Genomic DNA, 22,109 nt, shown 5'->3' on the forward strand with positions numbered 1-22,109 from the left:
AAAAATGAAGTTAAATACTTAGGCATGTGGATTACTAAGTGTAGAGCTACCAGTGTTAGAAAAGATTTACTAGACAACATTGATAAATGTGGCAAGACCTTAAATATTTGGCTTCAAAGAGACTTGATGTTGTTTGGTAGAACTTTATTAACAAAAACTGAATCCTTATACAGGCTGACGTTTCCTGCATATTCCTTAGCCGTCCCTCCAAATATCATAAAACAGATTAAATTTTAATTTTATTTTGAAAAACAAGCACCATTACATCAGAAAAAGTGATTTGCTAAAACATTTGAGGAAGGTGGTATCAAGGCAATCGATTTTTAAATTATGAATGGTACTTTAAAAATTAGATGGCTTCAGTCCTTTTTAAAAAACGATGATTTTATTTGGTTTGTTAAACCGTCGTTCGTATTTCAAAAAGTTGGAGCTATTGAGCTGTTATTGAAATGTGATTTTGAATTATCTAAACTTCCTACAACTCTCTAATTTCCACCAACAGGTTTTGTTACAGAGGAAGTTTATGTTTAAATAACTTCAGCCTCATAATGTTCCACTGTGGAACAACAGAGCCATTCTATGTGTAGAAGATCTATGTTTCTAGAAGATTGGTGGAATAAACAAATCTGGTCAATTACTCATTTACTGGATGGAAATGGTGATATTCTAAGTTTGGAGGAATTTAACAGGAAATATGGAGCTGATTGTTCACTAACAATTTATTAAAAAGTTTTATATAGTTTCACTAATGTCCTCATTCAGTCAGTTAAAATCTATTTACCTAATTTCTTTATTCCAAGACTCCATAAGATTCAAATTGAGCTTGTGGACATTAGAGATAATAAATGCAATAACAGGTTTTTGAATCAGTATCTATAAATATTATGTACCCAGGAAGAACAAAAAGCACAGTTCTCTTACAAAATGTTAACAAATCTATGATAGTCAAAATTAGGACAAATTATTTGAAATTCCCAATTCCTCCTAAATATAAAGAATTACATTTTAAAATAATAAATAACATTTATCCTTCAAATGAGTTCTGAAGAGAGAGATTTAAGTTTAATGTTGAGAATTGTGGTTTTTGTAAAACTCAGTTGGAAACAACTAAACATTTGTTTTATGAATGTAAAGAAATATTAAACTTTTGGGATCAACTTCGAAACTTTCTGTCTTCTAAAACAATAAATGTGGATTTTATTTCCTTACAAAACATTAAATTCGGTTTATCTATCAAAGAAAAAATATTTTAATTTTTAGTCAATGTTCTAATGATTATAACCAAATATTATATCCATAAATGTCGCTGTGCAAAATGCTGCCTGTCATTCTCTGCTGTAAAAAATGATCTTTCCTTTTTTAAAAATGTCTGAGAAAGATGCAGAATTTAAACGCAATTAAAATGTTTGAGTTTATGGAAGAATTTCAGTTAGTAGTCCCCTCTGATCAAATTATTTTATTTTATTATTATTTTTTATTATTATTATTTTATCTAATTTTATTTTATTTTTTCTTTTTTTTCATTATTTTAATACTTGTTTTAGCCTTGCATCTAATTGGTTTTGTTAACAGCAGGAGTTGTGACATTAGTTTTTTTCTGTAATGTCTGTTATTGTCATGTTGTTTGAGGTTGTTATTGTTATTTTTGCAATAAAAAACAAAAGACTAGCTGTACTTGGTGCTAACGTGGCTAACAGAGTAACAGTTTAGTCCAAAGCCTTTTCTGCTAAAATAAAATCTTTAGTGTATGTCAGATACAGACACGTTGCATATTGATCTGTTTAGCTAACGTCAGACTGTGTAGCAGACAGGCTGCAAGGTGTACAAGTTGTATCAGTTCTGCCATTATGCTGTACTTAGCTAACGGGAAGCTAAGTGTGTTTGAGAGACGGCCACGCACGTGACCACGTAGAATGGGCATCAGCCAATGAAAAGCGGCCTCTGTGATAAGGTGCATGGCCATGAGACGCGATTCTGACGTATTTCCGCTTATTAGAGACACGGAAGTGCTGTGTTTGTCCTGATGTTGCTAATAAAGTTAAGGTTGAAAATACAAGTAGTAACAGGAAGTAATTCTCACAGACGGTTTCGTTTCTGGTTCCGAAGTTTCTGACAGTAGCGCTCCGCTCTACCGGACCCTTACCCGTCGGGCCCACTGCTGACGGTACCGATGAACCAGAACCGAGTCCGAACCACGAAACGTTGATACATCGTTGTTTTTGCCGCACAGCCTGATGGGTAAAATGGTAACAGCGCAGCGGCGGTGATTGGTGGAGACAGCTGGTCAAGGTGAGCGGCGGCAGGTTCGACCAAGCCCGGTTCTGCATCCGCTCCCGTAGAACCTGAAGGTCCAGTTCAGAACAACGGCTAAGGAGGAGGGCTCAGACTGGAATCATCAGAACCAGGTAAGTTCGGAAAGACGATAATCCTACCCCATCGTCGGAGGACAAAGACTGATGGGTTCTAGCAGGTTCTGATCCTTTCGGGCCAGAACAAACCCTCCGTTCAGATAAAACCGGAGCCAGCAGAACCATAAAGAACCCGAGGCCCATTTGGACTGCTCCAGGCAGGTTCAGAACCAAGTCCAGCACCAGGTTCTGTTTGTCGCACTCAGGGCCAGCCCAAAGCATAAGCAAACTAAGCAGCCGCTTAGGGCCCCCAGGGCCACTAAGGGGCCCCTCAGTGGAGCTGATTGTTTTGTTTTTTTGGTAATAATTTCTGTCATTATAATATCAAAAGTTCACAATTTCCCCATGAAGTGATTTGTTTTTACAATTATTGATCATGTATGTAGAAATCATAATTTTATTGATAAATTGCTCTTGGGGCCCCTGGTGGGACCCATGCATGCTAATATCACAACTGCTGCTGTTGACAAAACCAATTAGATACAAGGCTAGAACAAAGTATTCAAATAATGAAAAAAATAAATAAATAAAAATAGATAAAATAAAAAATATAATAATAATAATAAAATAAAATAATTTGATCAGAGGGGACTACTAACTGAAATTCTTCCATAAACTCAAACATTTTAATTGTGTTTAAATTCTGCATCTTTCTCAGACATTTTTAAAAAAGGAAAGATCATTTTTTACAGCAGAGAATGACAGGCAGCATTTTGCACAGCGACATTTATGGATATAATATTTGGTTATAATCATCAGAACATTGACTGAAAATTCAAAAGTTTTTTCTTTGATAGATAAACCGAATTTAATGTTTTGTAAGGAAATAAAATCCACATTTATTGTTTTAGAAGACAGAAAGTTCTGAAGTTGATCCCAAAAGTTTAATATTTCTTTACATTCATAAAACAAATGTTTAGTTGTTTCCAGTTGAGTTTTACAAAAACCACAATTCTCAACATTAAACTTAAATCTCTCTCTTCAGAACTCATTTGAAGGATAAACGTTATTTATTACTTTAAAATGTAATTCTTTATATTTAGGGGAAAATGGTTCTGATGGACTTTAGACTGAAGAACCAACAGAACCGGCCGGATCCACATCCGTAGGTCCTGGACGGGCCGGTTCTGTTGGTATCACCAACCGAGTCCGAACCAGGTTTGGTTCATTTCTTGCATAAATTTAACCGGGCCGAGCCAGAACCAGAACTCTACAGACAGTACTCTCTCTGTCCCGCAGACATGTCCCTGTCGGCCCAGAGGGACCGGGTCCAGAGGCAGGTGGAGGAGCTGGAGCGCAGCCTGGCTGTGACCCGGGACGAGCTGGACCTGCTGAGCAGTGAGACAGGTACGGTCCAGGCCCGGTTCCAGGCCCGGTTCCAGGCCCGGTTCCAGGCCCGGTTCCGGCCCGGTATTAAATCCAATCTCAACAGCTGAACAATCAGAACCACATTATAAATGATGAGAATCAGATCAAACCAGGAAGCATTTCTGAGTTACAGGCAGAACTTCACGACCAGAACCAGAACCTGCTGGAACTTTGAGTCCAACTGGAAACTTTAGTTCAGTTTCCACATTCAGCCCCGAGCGACCACCCTGACTGGATCGACCAGAACCACAGGAACCAGGTTCATCTGACCCGGTTTAATCTGACCCTGCTGAGCTGGTGAAGTCGACCCAGATCTGTTTTTTCTAGAATTGACTCGGAGCTGTTAGAACTGGTGGCTACATGTTAAAATAATCTGGTTCTTTCTGCCCCACTGGGTCAGCAGAACTTTAACAAACCGTTTTCAGTGAATGTTAGCTCACCTTGTTAGCCTCAGCTAGCTTGACAGAAACATGGCCACTGGTGGCACAATAAAAGCCCAACAGGAAGTCATGATTACCACAATAAAAGCCCAACAGGAAGTCATGATTACCACAATAAAAGCCCAACAGGAAGTCGTAGAGAATAAAAGTGATGATTACAGGCTGGAAAGTGAAGCTGCTTCTGAAAGGAGGGTCGATGGTTCGGGGTGGGATCAGGGATCTGGGATCAGGGATTTGGGACGTCTCACTGTGTGTCTCTGACTTTCAGATGATGGATCAGAAAGTCAGGATGAGGAGGGACAGGAGGGACAGGTGAGACAGAGGACCTGGTACATATGTTGGTCCGATTCCCCACAGAACCACTAACAGGCTTGTGTGTGTGTGTCTCTGTGTGTGTGTGTGTGTTCAGAGCCCAGCTGACCTGTTGGCCCAGAAGCAGAAGATCCAGTCGGAGATCCAGAACCTGGAGGACATGCTGGGTCCCCGCAGCGCGTCCCTTGACGTATCCAGCGAGGACAGCAGTGACTCCAGTGACAGGGTCGGTACCGTTTGGGGTCAGGGGTCGCATGTGTCGCTTTAGGTGCGAGTGTCTTCTCGGCGTTCATGTCCCCAGAGTGAGCCGGACCTGTCTCCGAGTGCGTCCTCGTGTCTCCAGCTGAACCTGGTCTACCAGCAGGTGGTCCAGGAGACGCTGGACCAGCTGGAGGCGCTGCTGGCCCACAACCGCAGGCAGCAGGTGAGGACCCGGTTCCGACCCGGTTCAGGCCTTGTCGTGACCCTGTGTGGCTCCGGACCCAGATCCAGAACCGATCCAAACTGTAGTGCAACGTTTCTGCCTGCAGAGGGAGCTCACAGCCCAGATGAACGGACCAATCAGAGAGTCCACCAGAGAAGGTCCCGCCTCGTCCAATCAGCATCCAGCTAAGATGTTCCTGGGAAGCTTCCTGAAACCGTACTTCAAGGACCGTCTGACGGGCCTGGTACCGCACACACACACACACACACACACACACACACACACACACACAGAGAAACACACAGAAGGAAACGGACCAATGGGACGCTGCGTTGTTTCTGTCCAGGGCCCTCCAGCCAATCAGGAGGTGAAGCTGAAGGCTCAGAGGATGATGGGATGTCCAGAAGACAAGAAGCTGAAATTGAAAAGATGTAAGTTCTGTTGTGACCCGGTTCATCAGCTGGTTCTGTTCTGACCCAGTTCTCTGTGTTCAGGGGAGAGCTGGCAGAAGACGCTGCTGGTCCACTCAGTGACTAGAGACCACCTGAAGAGACTGATGCTGCCCAAACTGTCCAGGTACCAGAACCCGACCTGCTGCTGGGGGGGACGCGTCCTGACGTGTCTCTATGTGTTTCTACGTGTCCCTACGTGTCTCTATGTGTCCCTACGTGTTTCTACGTGTCCCTACGTGTTTCTACGTGTCTCTACGTGTTTCTACGTGTCCCTACGTGTCTCTACGTGTCTCTTGTCCCTCCAGGCTGGACTTCCTGACCTCCAAGTTTTCCTCGGCTCAGGGAGCCGACAGACAGCAGCTGACTGAGCAGATCAATGACCTGGAGAAAGACCTGCAGCTGCTGAGGTCAGACGGGTTCTGGACCGGGTTCTGGACTGGGTCGGGTTGACAGCCTGATGGATCTGGCTCTGTGTTCTGATTGGTTAGGATGAAGAGAGAGGAGGAGCTTACTGGTGATCGCTACGAAGAACACGACTGGCAGAAGATCTCCAACATCGACGTCAGTAAATAACCTGATGGATCGACTGATCTATTGATCTATTGATCGATTGATCGATTGATCAGCCCTGCTCCTCTTCCTCAGTTTGAAGGGACGAAGGACGCAGAGGACATCCGTCTGTTCTGGCAGAACGTCCTCCACCCGTCCATCAACAAGACGGCCTGGAGCAGCGAGGAGGTCCAGAGACTGAGCGCCACCTGCAGGAGACACGAGGACAGACACTGGGACTCGATCGCCCAGGAGCTGGGGGTGAGGGAGGGAACGGGGCGGATGGCGTCTGTCTCTGACCCGTCTCTCTGACCCGTCTGTCTGTCTGTCCTCAGACGGGCAGGACGGCCTTCATGTGTCTCCAGATGTTCCAGCGTTTCGTCTCCGACTCTCTGAAACGCAGCAGCTGGACGGCGGAGGAAGACGAGCAGCTGAGAGAGCTGGTCCAGAAGATGAGGATCGGGAACTTCATCCCGTACACGCAGAGTAATGACATCACTGTGACATCACGCTGTGACATCACGCCCCGTCTCTGATGGACTCTTCTTCTCTGCTTCCAGTCAGTTACTTCATGGAGGGTCGTGATCCGACTCAACTCGTCTACAGGTGGAACCAGGTTCTGGACCCGAGCCTGAAGAGAGGCTCGTGGACCGAGCAGGAGGACCGGGTACGCCTCCCACCCAGATGGACCCACCCTGGTCCCGGAGCGCTCGGTCCGGTCTCAGACTGATCTGTCCGTCCGCCTGTCTGTCCGTCCAGCTCCTGCTGCAGGCTGTGGCTCGTCACGGTGAGAAGTGTTGGTGGAAGGTCCGGTTGGAAGTTCCTGGACGCACCGATGGAGCCTGCAGAGACAGGTGAGGACCAGCAGGAGGCAGCGTTCTGGGTTTGCCTCAGTGAGCCCAGTCCGTCCGTCTGTCCGTCTGTCCGTAGGTATCTGGACTGTCTGAAGAAGAACATAAAGAAAGGTCCGTTTGAGAGACATGAGGTGGAGCTGCTGGAGCAACTGGTGAAGAAACATGGAGTTGGTGAGGTTCTGATGATGATGATGATGATGATGATGAATCACCTGCTGTTTGGTTCTGAACTGACCGTCTGTGTTTCAGGTCGCTGGGCCAAGATCGCCGCAGAGATCCCTCATCGCCTCGATGCTCAGTGTCTGAGAGAGTGGAGGAAGCTGGTGCGAGAACCTGCTCAGGTAAATCAGGGGTCACTCAGGGGTCACTCAGGGGTCAGGAGGCTGTCAGGAGTGCAGGTTCATTAGCTGCTGTGTTTAGGAACTGATGGGAAATCAGAGTTTCTGAAAGCAGAAGGCTGATCGTCTGTTTCTCTCACAGGACAGAAGGAAAATCAGGAAGACCTGCAAGAAGGGAGGAAGAGGAGGAAGAGGAAGAGGGCGGGGTGCTGGAGGTTTCAATGTTAGCATCAGGAGAGGAATATTGAAGATGAAGGAGGAAGAGGAGGTGCAGGTAACTGAGGAGGAGGATGAGGATGAGGTGGTGCAGTACATGGACAGTGATGAAGACTGTAATAAAAAGAGGAAGAGGAGCATGGAGGAGGAGGAAGAGGAGGAGGAGTACATCCTGCCGCCGATGGAGGAGTGGCTTCCAGCTGAGGTGAAGCAAAGCTCCACCTCCCTGAGCTTCACGCTGGTGGAACTCCCTTCCTCCGGCGAGGCTCCGGACCGAACCGCGGTCCGCTCCACCGTGCTGGGTCGGCCCCGGCCCTCCGTCGTCATCGGGGCTCCGCCCAGAGAGCTGTCCTGGGAGGAGCGCCGCAGCTCCTCCGCCGTGCCGATGGTGTCCCGGGAGGCACTGCGTCTCCACCTGAGCGCCCTGAAGCAGAAGGTCGGCTCCGCCCCCCAGCCAGGGCGGCGGCCGCGCCCGCAGGCCCAGGAGCTGAGGTACGAGCTGCAGGTCGCCGTCACGCCGTGGATCGGGAACCTGCTGATCCCAAAGAGCCAGAAACGGAGCGCCGCAGATGCGCTGAGGGAGGCAGGAGAGAGGAGCGGCATCTCCACCTCCTCCGCCTTCACGCTGCTCCTCCAGGCCATGAACGTAGACACGCTGGGCTGCCGGCAGATGATCGAGGAGAGGAAGAGCAAGGCGGACCTGCAGGCCCCGCCCCACGCCCGGGGGCCCAAACGGGTCTCAGAGCTCCTCGCCAACAGGAAGAGGAGGAGCCAAGAGGAGGAGGAGGACCAGTGGCGAGTCCTGCTGCAGGAGAAACGCATCCTGCAGGCTCCGCCCATCCTGCAGGCTCCGCCCATCCTGCAGGCTCCGCCCATCCTGCAGGCTCCGCCCATCCTGCAGGCTCCACCCCAGCACCCTTCTAGCAGATATCCTCAGATGTTTCCTCGTAGTCTCCTAGTCCCTGCTGCCTCCATCTACTTTGTTCCTTCTGGAGCTCCACCTGCTCCACCTGCTCCACCTGCTCCTGTGCTCCCAAACCCCGAACCATCCTGCACCTCCTCCTCAGTGGTTCCAGTTGGCTCCAGTCTGACCAGTAGCCTTGCTCGAGGAAGTCCAACAGAGCTGAAGGATGTGGGCGGAGCCAGTGATGGAGCAGCTGAGTCTCGTAGTGATGTGGGCGGAGCTAAAGCAGGTGTGGCGCGGACAGGTGATGAAGGAGCAAAGAACGGAGCGGATCTGGAGGTAAAGTTCTGCTGACAGCAGCAGGTTGTCCCACATGCTAACGCGCTAAGCTAACTGTGAAAACATGTAGCACAGTTAGCTTCCCAACATCTAAGTTTTCAAGACAGACATGAAAGTGATGATTTACTTTTTGACTTGTAAAGTTTCAGGTGAGTAAATTTTGCGTTTTGGGTAATAAAACCTCTAGTAGTTTATATTTATATCCATGCTCTTATTTTGAAGAGGACAGTTTACTCTCCTAACTTGATGCTAAGCTGCTTTGACGCAGAATGTTTTCTGTAGCGTTTAGCATTAGCTTATGCTAACTACCCACTGTTTCTCTGGACCAATCAGGAGTCTCTCTGGTTACCTGAGCAACTGACTGCTCTGTGGTTCTGCTTTCAGTCTGGACCCATGGATTCAGCAGGTTCTCCAGAACCGGACCGGACCCAGAACTCAGACGGTCCTGCAGCAGTTAGCTCCTCCTCCTCACCTCTGACCTCTGCTCCACCTTCTTGCCCCGTTCAGACCCCGCCCACCTCCACAGACGCCGCCGTCCGTCAGAGTGGGGGCAGGAAGAGGGGGCTGGCGGAGGCGGGCGGCGCCGGGCCGGTCCAGGAGGGGAAGAGAACCAGGAGGCCGACCCTGAAGATCCGGGAGTCCAAGGAGCTCCAGGTGAGGGAGGTGACCTCAGAGTCTCGTCCTGCTGAAGGAACCGGGCCGGACCGGCAGAACCAAAGGAACCTGGTTCTGGTTGGTCGGTCTGGACCTCAGGCTCTTCTGGTTCTGTTTCCAGGCTACAAAGAAGAGAAGCTCCGCCTCCTCTAAGCAGAAACGTGTTGGCAGGGCCCAATCAAAGGGAAGCAGTGCCATGCAGGCCCCGCCCCACTCTCAGGCCCCGCCCCTCTCTCAGGTCACTGGTCTCCATTTCCTTCCTAACCGGTCCATTTGGGTCATGACCCCTGGTTCGGTCCCTGTGGCTCAGGCTCCGCCCCCAGCCCTGCAGGTGGGGCTCTTACCCAGAGGTCCTCCCCTAACGTCTGAAGCCCCGCCCCCTCTGACGGCAGGACTGTCCTCGGTGACCCCAGCTGACCCTCGTGACCTCCAGCTCTTACCTGTTCCCACCTGTAGATTTAAGCCCCTCCTCCCAGCCGTCATCCAGTCACCTGATCTGAGGCCGACCGGCTGGCCCCGCCCCCACTTACTGCTGGCCTATCAGGGAGCGGCGGGGAGGCAGACGGTGGGCCCGACCGGCCCCCCCCTCCCGACGGCGGGCCTGCACTTTGACCCCACCCTGATGTTTCTGGAGCCCCTGGAGGAGGTTCACGATTGGCTGAGAGGGAGAGGGGGCGTGGTCGTACCTGGAGCGAGGTGCGCCCTCCCCTACCTGCCGCCATCTGTCAGCAGTCTGAGCGCGCTCAGTGGCCTCCTGCGGGCGAAGGCGTCAGTGACGGCGTCGGCTCTGCAGCTGATGGCGGACGGCCGCCGCCCCAATGACCACACCTACTGCGCCTCAGGCGAGCTGCCAGGTAAGCCCTCGGCCCGCCTCACACCTGGCAGGCATTAAAACCCCAAGATTTATGATTTTAATATTTTAGTGTTTAAACGATTTATCCTCAGACAATAAGCTAACACACACACACACACACACACACAGAATAAAGAAAATAGAAATAGAGGATCTGAATGTAAATAATCATGTTGCTCAGTTTGTGTCTCATAAAGATGAAACTCATCGTCTGAATGCATCTATTTATTCTGACTAGAGAGAAACCAGGGCTGATCAAACAGTTTGATTATTGAAGGTGATCAGGTGTGGAGACAATCCCAGGTATATCAGTAGCTGCATCAAGGTGAGCCGCTACCTGAGGAGCTTTGGCTCTGATGGAGAACATGGAGCCATTGATCAGAGATCAGATTGATCTGCTGGTTTCTGATCATTTAGATTCATCCAGACTGATCATCCTGGAGCTCTGAGCAGAACTTAAAGCAGGTACCGGTACCGGTACCGGTCCAAAAACTGAGGAAAATTATTTACATTGGAGTTTTACTGCCACATATTTTCACAGCAGGTCAAAAGTTTGCATATATTTACACAAACTTTGACGCCACGTTGGTTTTCAGACTTGCTGACTTGTGTGTAAAATATGGCGCCTCATATTTTTGTGGTATTTTCGACACGAGGCGTCTGGTTTCTGTCTGCAGGGCGGCAGGAGGAGCTGCAGGCCGTCCGCCAGCTGGTGGCGCAGCGCTTCTCCACAAACCCCGCCCACCAGCTGCTGAAGGCCCGCTTCCTGTCCCTGTTCACGCTGCCGGCACTGCTGGCCACCGTGCAGCCAATCAGCAGGAAGAAGCCATCCTGTCCGACCAATCAGGAGGAGGAAGAGGAGGAGGAGGAGGAGCTGAAACAAATCCAGGAGAGACAAAGGAGGAGGAGAGTCCTGACCGGAGCTGCTGTTCCCTAAGCTCCGTTCCGGATTGGAACCGGAATGAGAACCGGAACCAGAACCGGTTCTGACCTCATCTCGTTTGTCCTGCTGGCTGTCGACTCCGCAGCTTCGGCCAATCACCTCTCAGGGATCCAGTGCCAACCCAGACCCGGTTCTACGGAACCAGTTCATGCAAGCTGACCCAAACCAGACGGTCAAACCAAAGCCAGTCTGAAACCGGTTCAGATCCAAGTCCAGCGGTCCAGAACCAGTTCATGGAGACTGGAGCAGATGGACAGTTAGTTCGAGACGATCAGAACCAGGAAACGACTGAGAGACGAAACTGAACTTTATTAGTTACTTTACTAGTACAACGTGGTGCGTTCAGGGGCCGCGGTGCGTTCAGGGGCCGCGGTGCGTTCAGGGGCCGCGGTGCGTTCAGGAACGATGGCTACAATGTTGCACTAAAACATGTTTTGAAGTTGCTGCTTGTAAATGTTTTTGTTTTTGTAAAATAATTTCCTAATAAAAAATGTTTCTGATTTCATGGCGACTCACTGAGGAACATTTTGGATTCAGGGAAACGAAAACATTCAGAGGATTAAGAGAGAAATAAACCGAAACGGGAAGAAGACGGGACCGTCCAGACCGCTGACACCGTCAGGGAGGGAGTCCCACCCTGACCCCTCCTGACCCCTTCAGAGTCTCTCTCAGAGCAAAGCACCGACTCATTTTGACAATAAATTTTTCCTACTTGTCTTTAAAAGCTCCTTCTGAAGCTCCGCCTCCAGGAAGTCGTCCCAACATGGCTTCTTTATTAACCCTTTAATGTTTTTACCAGCAGCTCCTAAAGAGCTCAACAGCTGGTTGCTAATTGCTGCTGGCTAGTCTGAAGGAGCTGACAGGGGGAGGAGCTGCACCTCGAAGGCGGGGCTAGGTCCACCCAGGTGTTTTAACAAGCAGCAGCGCCGAATTCATTTTCAGTTGGGGATCATGGGGTGTTTCATCACCTCTGTTACACACCTGGAGGCTGGTTCATTGATATGAGGGAACCTGCCAATCAGGTCAGTGGGTTTGTAGGTAAACAGTCAACATCTCTGACCAGGAGGACGATGTTTGGGTCGACCATGCGCTGCGGTCTGGCTGGACTTGATGATTGTTATTATTTTTGGACCTAAAGAGAAACGAGCTAGAGTTGTAGATCTAGAGCTATAGATCTAGAGCTATAGATCTAGAGTCAATGCACAGCTTCAGTTATTACAACTGAAAACCAGCGATCAGGCTAAAACCTGGGAGTAGTGATGGACTCTGACCTGAACCTCCAGAGCCACATAAAGACAGTTACAAAGTCGGCCTTCTATCACCTGAAGAACATTTCCAGGATTAAAGGACTAATGTCTCAGCCAGATCTAGAGAAACTCATCCATGCCTTCATCTTCAGTCGTATTGATTATTGCAACAGCGTCTTCACAGGTCTGTCCAACAAATCAATCAAACAGCTGCAGCTGATCCAGATGCTGCTGCTGGCGTTCTGACTAGAACCAGGAAGATAGAGCACATAACACCAGTTTTAAAGTCCCTCCACTGGCTCCCTGTAGCTCAAAGAATAGACTTTAAAATCCTGTTGTTAGTTTATAAATCACTGAACGGCTTAGCACCACAATACATTAAAGATCTGCTGTTGTTGTATCAACCTTCCAGACCTCTCAGGTTCTGGTTCTGGTTCTGCTCTGCATCCCCAGAACCAAACGAGGAGAAGCAGCTTTCAGCATCTATGCACCACAAATTTGGAACAAACTTCCAGAAAACTGTAAAACAGCTGAAACACTGACTTCTTTTAAATCTCAACTAAAAACCCACCTGGTTAGGATTGTATTTGAAATGTAATCAATTACAAATTTATTGATGGAACTTGACTTAATGATTGATTCTATGTTGCTTTGTGATTCTGTGTTTGTTATGATGTAAAGCACTTTGAAATGCCTTGCTGCTGAAATGTGCTATACTAATAACATTTGATTGATTGATTAATTGATTAATTGATTGCTATTAAATGGTCGTAGAGATTTGGTGGAAAATAATCAGAAGAAAATGTTGTCAGTGGGAACAAGCAGAAAGCAGCTTTACTCAGAGCATTTAGATGGAGGAATGGACTTTATTCCATTTCTGGAAAAATGTAAAGGAGGAAAAATGCCGCCGACCCGAGAACAGCTGAATGCAGACGGACGATTTTAAAACACAAAATGTCTGGATGAAGGTTTTGTCATCATTACATCGTTGTTGTCAACGCACCAGCAGCAGGTTAAACAGTTGTCTAACCAGGTGATCTCCTGATTCTGGTTCCGGTCCGGTCAGGCTCCAGTTCCAGTCTGGCGCCCTCTACACCAGTGGCGCCCAGTGCAGAGAGCCGACGGCCAGCAGCGCCTGGCAGGCGGCCGAGTCCAGCCAGACGGACTCCACCAGGCTGAAGAGCAGGAACCCGAGCGCGAAGCCGCAGCCGACGTCCGACAGGTGATGCTTCCCCAGCAGGACCCGGGACACGCCCACCAGGAAGGCCCACAGGTACAGCAGGATCCGGAGGGGCACCTGGGGGGCAAAGGTCGGCGTGGGGTCAGCTCCGCCGAGATGCGGGTGGCAACCGGCGGCGGCGCCCACTCACCGCCAGCACCAGGTGGTTCAGCAGGAAGCGGGAAACCACGACGGCCCGGCTGGCGTGGGCGGCGGGGAACGAGTACGAGTCCAGGGCGACGCGGTCCAGGAACCCTGGGGGGGCGTCCCACGGGCCGCGGCGCCGCACCAGCTTCTGGACGCCCGCGACGGTCATCAGGTCCAGCAGCAGGGCTGGGGGTCAAAGGTCATCAGAGACAGACGATTCAAAGGTCACCAGAGACAGATGGGTCAAAGGTCATCAGGCTCACCCAGCAGCAGGTTGACCAGGACTTCCTGTCCCGCCAGCGAGTCGCTGCGCCACAGGCAGAGCAGCGTCCCGCAGAGCCAGGGCAGCGCGTGTCCAGAGAAGGCCAGCAGGGCCACCATGGGGCGCAGCGGGGCCCCGGGGCCGCGGGCCCCCATGCACACACCCAGACGCCTGGACAGGTTGATGTCGATGGCGAGCAGCGAGTTGATGGCGATGCCGCGGAAGGACGGGTTCAGCTGCATGCAGTCCTGCTCGGGCCAGCGGGACCCGTCCTTCGGAACCCCGTCTCCTGATGGGGCCCCATCGGAGGAGTCCCTGGACCCCCTGGGGACACAGAGGGACAGACATAAAGGACTGTTGAGAACTTTGTCACATCGTCATGGTAACAACATTCCTACATCTCCATGACGATGAATCTACAGAACCTCCAACACCAGAACCAGAACATTGAGCGACAGCAGAGCGGGGTTCACACCCAACTCACTGCTGGTGGGGGTCAGGGGTCAGCCTGGCTTCTTCTAGCCTCTTACCTGCTAGTATAGGTGGGCGGAGCCTCTTACCTGCTAGTATAGGTGGGCGGAGCCTCTTACCTGCTAGAAGCGGTGGGCGGAGCCTCTTACCTCCTAGTAGCGGTGGGCGGAGCCTCTTACCTCGCCGTGGCGTCGTCCTGCTGACTCGGCCGACTCGTGGCGGTTCTCCTGGACCGCCCCTCCCCGGAGGTTTCTCTGTGGACCGGCTGGTTCAGGGACATGAACTCGGGACGGTTCAGGATGTTATTCCGGTCCCTGGGCCGGCTCCGGGTCTGGCTGCCAGGCATGGCGACGCTGCAATGGAGGACCGGGACAGAACCGGGACAGAACCGGTCCGACTCAGAGAAGCTCTGCTATAAATACATTTGCTGGCCTCTTTCTACTGCCGTCAGCTGCTCTGTGTGTGTGTGTGTGTGTGTGTGTGTGTGTGTGTGGGTGTGTGTGTGTGAAACCAGAGCTCAGACCCTCTAAAGTCGTTTCCCGCTCATCAGCGGACTTCACACTTTATAAAAGTAGCATTTCTACATTGGTTTTGTTTTTTTATTTATTTGCACATTAAACCAGATTTATGATCAATAATTTTCTCATTTTTCTCATTTGTTGCTCATTCAGAAAACGTTTTGTGACCAAATAGTGCTTGAATGCAACATGACACCCATTTTCCGATTTCCTCAAATGCACCACATTTCTAAAACAACCAATGAAAACAGTTTTTGCCAATGTGCTGGCGGTGAGGAAACTATGGCAAGCCGTTTTAACATAAATTCGGTTTTGCCGCCCTTACATTCCAGATATCAAATTGTTTTATGACTAGACGTTTTAGCGATTTAAGATATCGCTAATTACATTTTGACTAGTCGAAATGACGTCAGATTTACCATTGACTTGTAAGGAGACTTCAATTCAAGATATCTACAATGAATTACTGACTATCTGAAATACACATTTCAGATATGTACCATTAAATTATGACTAGTCATCATTTAATTCAAGATATCTCGATTTTAGTTTTAACTAGTCATAATTCTAATTAAAGATATCGAATGACAACATAATTCAAGATATCTTAAATGTATTTTTGGATAGGAGAAATGTAGTTTTGACTAGTGAAAACTAAATTATAGATATCTTAAAAGCAAATAATGACTAGACAAAACTAAATTATAGATATCTTGAATTGTAAGTTTGATTAGTCAAAATTCCTCTCTAAATGAATTAGAGATATCTTGAATTGTCAATACGGATGTTTCCCGTCAAATGACGGATCCAGCGTCGTAATTTGAGATATCTTGAAAGGAATTTTGACTCGTCAAAATGTAATTGAAGATGTCTTAAATTATTATTCTTCCTAGTCATAATGTAAATACAGATATCTTAAATTACCATTCCAGATAGTCAAAATTAGTTAGCTCCACCTGTTAGCTCCGCCTATTAGCTAGACCTGTTAGCTTCACCTGTTAGCTCCGTCTGTTAGCTAAACCTGTTAGCTCCGCCTGTTAGCTCCACCTGTTAGCTAAACCTGTTTGCTTTGCCTGTTAGCTAAACCCATTAGCTCCGTCTGTTAGCTAAACCTGTTAGCTCCACCTGTTAGCTCCGCCTGTTAGCTAAACCTGTTAGCTAGACCTGTTAGCTAAACCTGTTTGCTCTGCCTGTTAGCTAAACCCGTTAGCTTCGCCTGTTAGCTAAACCTGTTAGCTCCGCTTGTTAGCTCCACCTGTTAGCTCCGCCTATTAGCTAGACCTGTTAGCTTCACCTGTTAGCTCCGTCTGTTAGCTAAACCTGTTAGCTCCGCCTGTTAGCTCCACCTGTTAGCTAAACCTGTTTGCTTTGCCTGTTAGCTAAACCCATTAGCTCCGTCTGTTAGCTAAACCTGTTAGCTCCACCTGTTAGCTCCGCCTGTTAGCTAAACCTGTTAGCTAGACCTGTTAGCCCCGTCTGTTAGCTAAACCTGTTAGCTCCACCTGTTAGCTAAACCTGTTAGCTCCGTCTGTTAGCTAAACCTATTAGCTCCACCTGTTAGCTCCGCCTGTTAGCTAAACCTGTTAGCTCCGCCTGTTAGCTAAACCTGTTAGCTCGGCCTGTTAGCTCCACCTGTTAGCTAAAACTGTTAGCCCCGTCTGTTAGCTACACCTGTTAGCTCCGTCTGTTAGCTAAACCTGTTAGCTCTGCCTGTTAGCTCCGTCTGTTAGCTAAACCTGTTAGCTCCGCCTGTTAGCTCGGCCTGTTAGCTCCGCCTGTTAGCTAAACCTGTTAGTCCCATCTGTTAGCTAAACCTGTTAGCTCCACCTGTTAGCTCCGCCTGTTAGCCCCGTCTGTTAGCTAAACCTGTTAGCTCCGCCTGTTAGCCCCGTCTGTTAGCTAAACCTGTTAGCTCCGCCTGTTAGCCCCGTCTGTTAGCTAAACCTGTTAGCTCCGCTTGTTAGCTACGCCTATTAGCTAGACCTGTTAGCGTCACCTGTTAGCTCCGTCTGTTAGCTAAACCTGTTAGCTCCGCCTGTTAGCTCCACCTGTTAGCTAAACCTGTTTGCTTTGCCTGTTAGCTAAACCCATTAGCTCCGTCTGTTAGCTAAACCTGTTAGCTCCACCTGTTAGCTAAACCTGTTAGCTATACCTGTTAGCTCCGCCTGTTAGCTAAACCTGTTAGCTAAACCTGTTAGCTAAACCTGTTAGCTAAACCTGTTAGCTAAACCTGTTAGCTAAAACTGTTAGCCCCATCTGTTAGCTTAACCTGTTAGCTCCGCCTGTTAGCTCCATCTGTTAGCTAAACCTGTTAGCTCCACCTTTTAGCTCCGCCTGTTAGCTAAACCTGTTAGCTCGGCCTGTTAGCTCCGTCTGTTAGCTAAACCTGTTAGCTCCGCCTGTTAGCTAAACCTGTTAGCTCGGCCTGTTAGCTCCGCCTGTTATCTCCACCTGTTAGCTCCACCGTTAGCTAAAACTGTTAGCCCCGTCTGTTAGCTCCACCTGTTAGCTCCGTCTGTTAGCTAAACCTGTTAGCTCCGCCTGTTAGCTAAACCTGTTAGCTCCACCTGTTAGCTAAAACTGTTAGCCCCGTCTGTTAGCTAAACCTGTTAGCTCCACCTGTTAGCTCCGTCTGTTAGCTAAACCTGTTAGCTCCACTTGTTTGCTAAACCTGTTAGCTAAACCTGTTAGCTCCGCCTGTTAGCTAAACCTGTTAGCTAAACCTGCTAGCTCCACCTGTTAGCTAAACCTGTTTGCTCTGCCTGTTAGCTAAACCTGTTAGCTCCGCCTGTTAGCTAAACTTGTTAGCTAAACCTGTTAGCTACGCCTGTTAGCTAAACCTGTTAGCTCGCCCTGTTAGCTCCACCTGTTAGCTCCACCTGTTAGCTAAAACTGTTAGCCCCGTCTGTTAGCTAAACCTGTTAGCTCCACCTGTTAGCTAAACCTGTTAGCTAAACCTGTTAGCTCCGCCTGTTAGCTAAACCTGTTAGCTAAACCTGTTAGCTCGGCCTGTTAGCTCCGCCTGTTAGCTAAAACTGTTAGCCCCGTCTGTTAGCTAAACCTGTTAGCTCCACCTGTTAGCTCCGTCTGTTAGCTAAACCTGTTAGCTCCGCCTGTTAGCTCCGCCTGTTAGCTTCACCTGTTAGCTCGGCCTGTTAGCTCCGCCTGTTAGCTAAACCTGTTTGCTCCACCTGTTAGCTAAACCTGTTAGCTCCGCCTGTTAGCTAAACCTGTTAGCTCCGCCTGTTAGCCCCGTCTGTTAGCTAAACCTGTTAGCTCCGCTTGTTAGCTCCACCTGTTAGTTCCGCCTGTTAGCTAAACCTGTTAGCTCCGTCTGTTAGCTAAACCTGTTAGCTCCGCCTGTTAGCTCCGTCTGTTACCTAAACCTGTTAGCTCTGCTTGTTAGCTCCATCTGTTAGCTCCGGCTATTAGCTAAACCTGTTAGCTCCACCTGTTAGCTCGGCCTGTTAGCTCCGCCTGTTAGCTAAACCTGTTAGCTCCGCCTGTTAGCCCCGTCTGTTAGCTAAACCTGTTAGCTCCGCTTGTTAGCTCCACCTGTTAGTTCCGCCTGTTAGCTAAACCTGTTAGCTAAACCTGTTTGCTCCGCCTGTTAGCTCCGTCTGTTACCTAAACCTGTTAGCTCTGCTTGTTAGCTCCATCTGCGCAGCAAGGCAGTTCATTAGCATTAGCATTTTAGCTTTAATAAGCTATTAGCTTTTTATTTTACTTTTTAGCCATGTTTAGTATACTGAATGGAGTAAGTCCATTATAGAAAACATCCTAGTGATGTCCCACATGCTACTGACAGCAATCACGCTAACATTAGCATTTTTGCTAATTTTAGCTGATACACTTACTTTATCATACTGAATGGTGCAAGTCCATGTTAGTAAACATTCTTGTCAATCTCCACATGCTATTGATTACGTTGCAGCTTTCTTTAGCATTGATGCTAATTTCTAGCATCAGAACGCTGGGTCCAAACCAACGGGCACACTTTGGCAGGCCCCGGTTAAATTTCTTCAGGAATTTTCTAGTTACTTTATGAAACTCTAATTATTCATGTAATTAGAGGCTGAGTACAGAGAGCCGGTGGATCGCTTTGTGTTATGGAGGGAACAGTCAAATCATCTGAAATGTGAACAAAAGGAGATGATTGATGGTTTCAGGAGGAACAGGGTCAAAGGTCAAACCGTACTTCCATCATGGGAGAAGAAGTGGAGGAGGAAGATAAAAACCTGGATGTTCATCTGGACATCCAGAGAAAATCCTTCAGGGATTGGATCTGCTGTCAGAACCACCAGAACTATCAGAACCAGGAGCTAAAGAGGCTCAACAGCCTGATAAAGAAGGCTGGTTCTAGTTCAGTTCTGGTTCAAAGAATGCAAAGAAGAACTCTTCATACAATCGATGAAGTTCTGGCAGAGCGTCTTCAGTCAGAGGCGTCTTCAGAGTCACTGTAGCACAGACTGCTGCAGGAGACAGCATCAGCAGCTACAATAACTGAAGAATCTGAATTAATGATTCATTAAATTAGATTCACTAAATTAACAATTCAGAATTTTTTTATTTTTAATTAAAATTGTACTCTCTCTGGATGACGTCACAGAGAGCTCAAACCTCGGCTACTCCTCCGGCGGAACCTTTGTTCCTGTCCTCCGTTGCTACCCGGAACATAATGCAGACGGAGGGTTGCTATGGGCAGCCGACGCTGTGTGGCGGCTCGGGGCTAACCGTTTGCTGCTAACGGAGCTAAAAGCCGTTTCAACGGAGGAAAAACGTCATTAAAACGTCATAGTTCGTTTGCTTGATCGGATTAGTTACGTCAGCGCTGCGGTACGTCACATGTGACGTATGCACGGTGGAAGATTAGCCGCCAAAACCCGAAGCTCAGCGTTTTAACGGTACGGCAGCCGGGAGGGACCTACGGCAGAACCATCAGGGTTCTGTTGGACTTTGGGTCTCTGGGAGGAGCTGCAGGTCAGTCAGAGTTCTCAGGTTCGGTTCCAGTTCCTGTCTGGACCAGAACCTATAGAAAGTTTTGTCTGCTCCTCCCTCAGGTCGCTGATGGGTCGGAACCGAGCCACTGGGCTCCAGAACAGTCCGTGTCCTTCATGGCGGTCCAGGAGTCAGCATGTCGGACCGTGAGCCCGCTGTAGAGGAACCGGGTCCGACCGGTACCGCGACACGGCCCGCTCTGGCGACAAAGGCCCTGTCGGAACCGTTTGGCCGGCTCCGGTACCGGGACACGTCGCTGCTGATCTGGCAGCAGCAGCAGCTGGAGCTCCGAACCGGACCGCCCGCCTCCTACTTGACCCGGAGCCAGTCCGCCTGGTACAGCAGCTACGGAAACCAGGCGGTACTGGTCCGGAACCGCACGGCCCAGCAGGGTTCCGAGGGCCAGTCCAGGATTTGCAGCATCATGTAGAGCAGACTCAGAGCCCGCTTCGGCCCAAACCATCAGAACCAGACCGGGGTTGGTCTGACAGAACCGGACAGGTGATATACCCGAACCTCAGCTCCCTGACCCGGTTTACAGGTTCTGATCCGGGTTACAGAGGGTTCTGTGGGTTCAGACTGGGCCTATGTGGATCAGCTGGTGAAGACCGGACCAGAACCTACCGTGACCTCTGACCTTCTGTCTAATAAATCTCGTTTCAGCAGCTGTTGTCGTTTCTCTCTGAAGCCAGCAGGGGGCAGCATCACGGTGCTGCTGGTTCTGGATGACGGAGGTCCAATCAGGGCTCGTCTGTCTGCTGAGACCAGAATGCATTGCGGCCCCAGGTTCTGATTCTCGATTCTCACGGGGAACCAGTTCAGAACCGGTTCTGGTTCTCTGAATTATTTGGTCCAACTGGACTCAATCTGTTTGTTCCGATTATCAGAACCAAGAAGTATTTGGACCTCCATCACTTCAAAACACGTCCAGCAGGGCGCGCTTCCGGTTCAGTTTACATAAGGTGAAGTCTGAAGGAAACTACGGCGGGCGAAGAGGGACAAATCACCATAGTAACGACCTAAGCGTCATTAATGAACCAGAAATATTTTTATATCACACTTCAAATGTTATGATTTTATCAACTGTTAATGACTTTATAAATTAAACTTCACCTGTCAGTGGGCGGGGCTAGCAGACTGAGACCGTCACTTCCTGATTGAAGCAGCCAATCAGTCACCAGGATCTGTTCTAGCCACGCCCACTGGGTCTGATGGTCGAGTTTGAGTTTTCATGTAATGGACCTTATGACGTTTCATTGGCTGATGCCCATTCTACGTGGTCACGTGCGTGGCCGTCTCTCAAACACACTTAGCTTCCCGTTAGCTAAGTACAGCATAATGGCAGAACTGATACAACTTGTACACCTTGAAGCCTGTCTGCTACACAGTCTGACGTTAGCTAAACAGATCAATATGCAACGTGTCTGTATCTGACATACACTAAAGATTTTATTTTAGCAGAAAAGGCTTTGGACTAAACTGTTACTCCTGTTAGCCACGTTAGCACCAAGTACAGTGTATCAGGCCTAGACACACTCAAACATTTCAACAAACCACAGGAATCACCCACTGATTTCAAAATGCCCGACTTACCCAGCCTGGCAAGAACAACAGGCATCAGTGATCTTGTCCACAGCTATACTGATGTAGAGGGTGTGTGGATCTGCCGTTTTCCTCATGGAGCAAAAGCATTTTGCTGTGACATGAACAATGTTGGAGGCGTCGCGAGGCTCAAACACCTTGATCTCATCCAACAAGGATGACATGAACTTGTTAGTTCCTCTGTATTGTAGCAGCTGATATATTGTGAAGATCCTGTAGAAATGATGCACTAATGGAGTCAGAAATTCACTGCAGAGAATCAGTCCAAGTGGAAGACGCCATGTTTACATAGAAACAACGCGCCGCCAGGTTTTGTTTGTGAGACTTGAGGCCACGTGGGATTTTCTGGGTCGGTTGTGGGCGGAGCTTGGTAAGGTCCATAAATCATGAGTTTTATCTTGCTATATTGTATTAAAGCAGGTGTCAAACTCCAGTCCAGGAGCCTCTGCTGCTTCACCTGAACAGAATAATGAGGTCATTAAGGTTCTGGAGAACCTTAAGGTTCTGGTGATCCACACCAGGAGGTAATGAAGCCGTTTGATTCCAGTGTTTTGTAGCTGTGGCTCATTTAAAACTGCAGGACAGAGACTG

General features: G+C 48.9%; 2 protein-coding genes across 14 annotated transcripts; one reads left to right on the top strand and one right to left on the bottom strand.

The window, feature by feature from the left end:
* Positions 1–1,897: 1,897 nt before the first annotated feature.
* snapc4 (small nuclear RNA activating complex polypeptide 4) lies at positions 1,898–12,193 on the top strand. Of its 3 annotated transcripts, XM_023343873.1 has the most exons (21): positions 1,899–2,405; positions 3,452–3,566; positions 3,648–3,755; positions 4,485–4,528; positions 4,626–4,754; positions 4,830–4,952; positions 5,059–5,196; positions 5,299–5,383; positions 5,447–5,528; positions 5,710–5,811; positions 5,893–5,965; positions 6,050–6,214; positions 6,289–6,439; positions 6,514–6,620; positions 6,713–6,807; positions 6,884–6,978; positions 7,057–7,148; positions 7,288–8,604; positions 8,989–9,258; positions 9,380–10,112; positions 10,789–12,192. In XM_023343873.1, exons 3-21 carry the CDS (start codon positions 3,650–3,652, stop codon positions 11,046–11,048), a joined length of 4,167 nt encoding a protein of 1,388 aa, XP_023199641.1. In that variant the 5' UTR covers positions 1,899–2,405; positions 3,452–3,566; positions 3,648–3,649; the 3' UTR covers positions 11,049–12,192. The 3 variants fall into 3 exon arrangements, with proteins under 3 accessions (XP_023199642.1, XP_023199641.1, XP_023199640.1); XM_023343874.1 differs by lacking the exon at positions 3,452–3,566 and having other exon boundaries at positions 1,898–2,405; positions 9,112–9,258; positions 10,789–12,193; XM_023343872.1 differs by lacking the exon at positions 3,452–3,566.
* A 954-nt stretch (positions 12,194–13,147) lies between these two features.
* On the bottom strand, positions 13,148–22,082 carry LOC102223858 (inactive phospholipid phosphatase 7-like). Of its 11 annotated transcripts, none has more exons than XM_023343400.1 (5): positions 21,510–22,082; positions 14,580–14,753; positions 13,931–14,253; positions 13,672–13,853; positions 13,148–13,598 (listed from the first exon to the last, which is right to left on the bottom strand). In XM_023343400.1, exons 1-5 carry the CDS (start codon positions 21,680–21,682, stop codon positions 13,392–13,394), a joined length of 1,059 nt encoding a protein of 352 aa, XP_023199168.1. In that variant the 5' UTR covers positions 21,683–22,082; the 3' UTR covers positions 13,148–13,391. The 11 variants fall into 11 exon arrangements, with proteins under 11 accessions (XP_023199168.1, XP_023199179.1, XP_023199169.1 ...); XM_023343411.1 differs by lacking the exon at positions 21,510–22,082 and adding an exon at positions 20,541–21,023; XM_023343401.1 differs by lacking the exon at positions 21,510–22,082 and adding an exon at positions 18,776–18,787.
* Positions 22,083–22,109: the final 27 nt, after the last annotated feature.

Source organism: Xiphophorus maculatus, chromosome 12 (assembly GCF_002775205.1).
Source record: "Xiphophorus maculatus strain JP 163 A chromosome 12, X_maculatus-5.0-male, whole genome shotgun sequence".
Taxonomy (NCBI): Eukaryota; Metazoa; Chordata; class Actinopteri; order Cyprinodontiformes; family Poeciliidae; genus Xiphophorus; species Xiphophorus maculatus.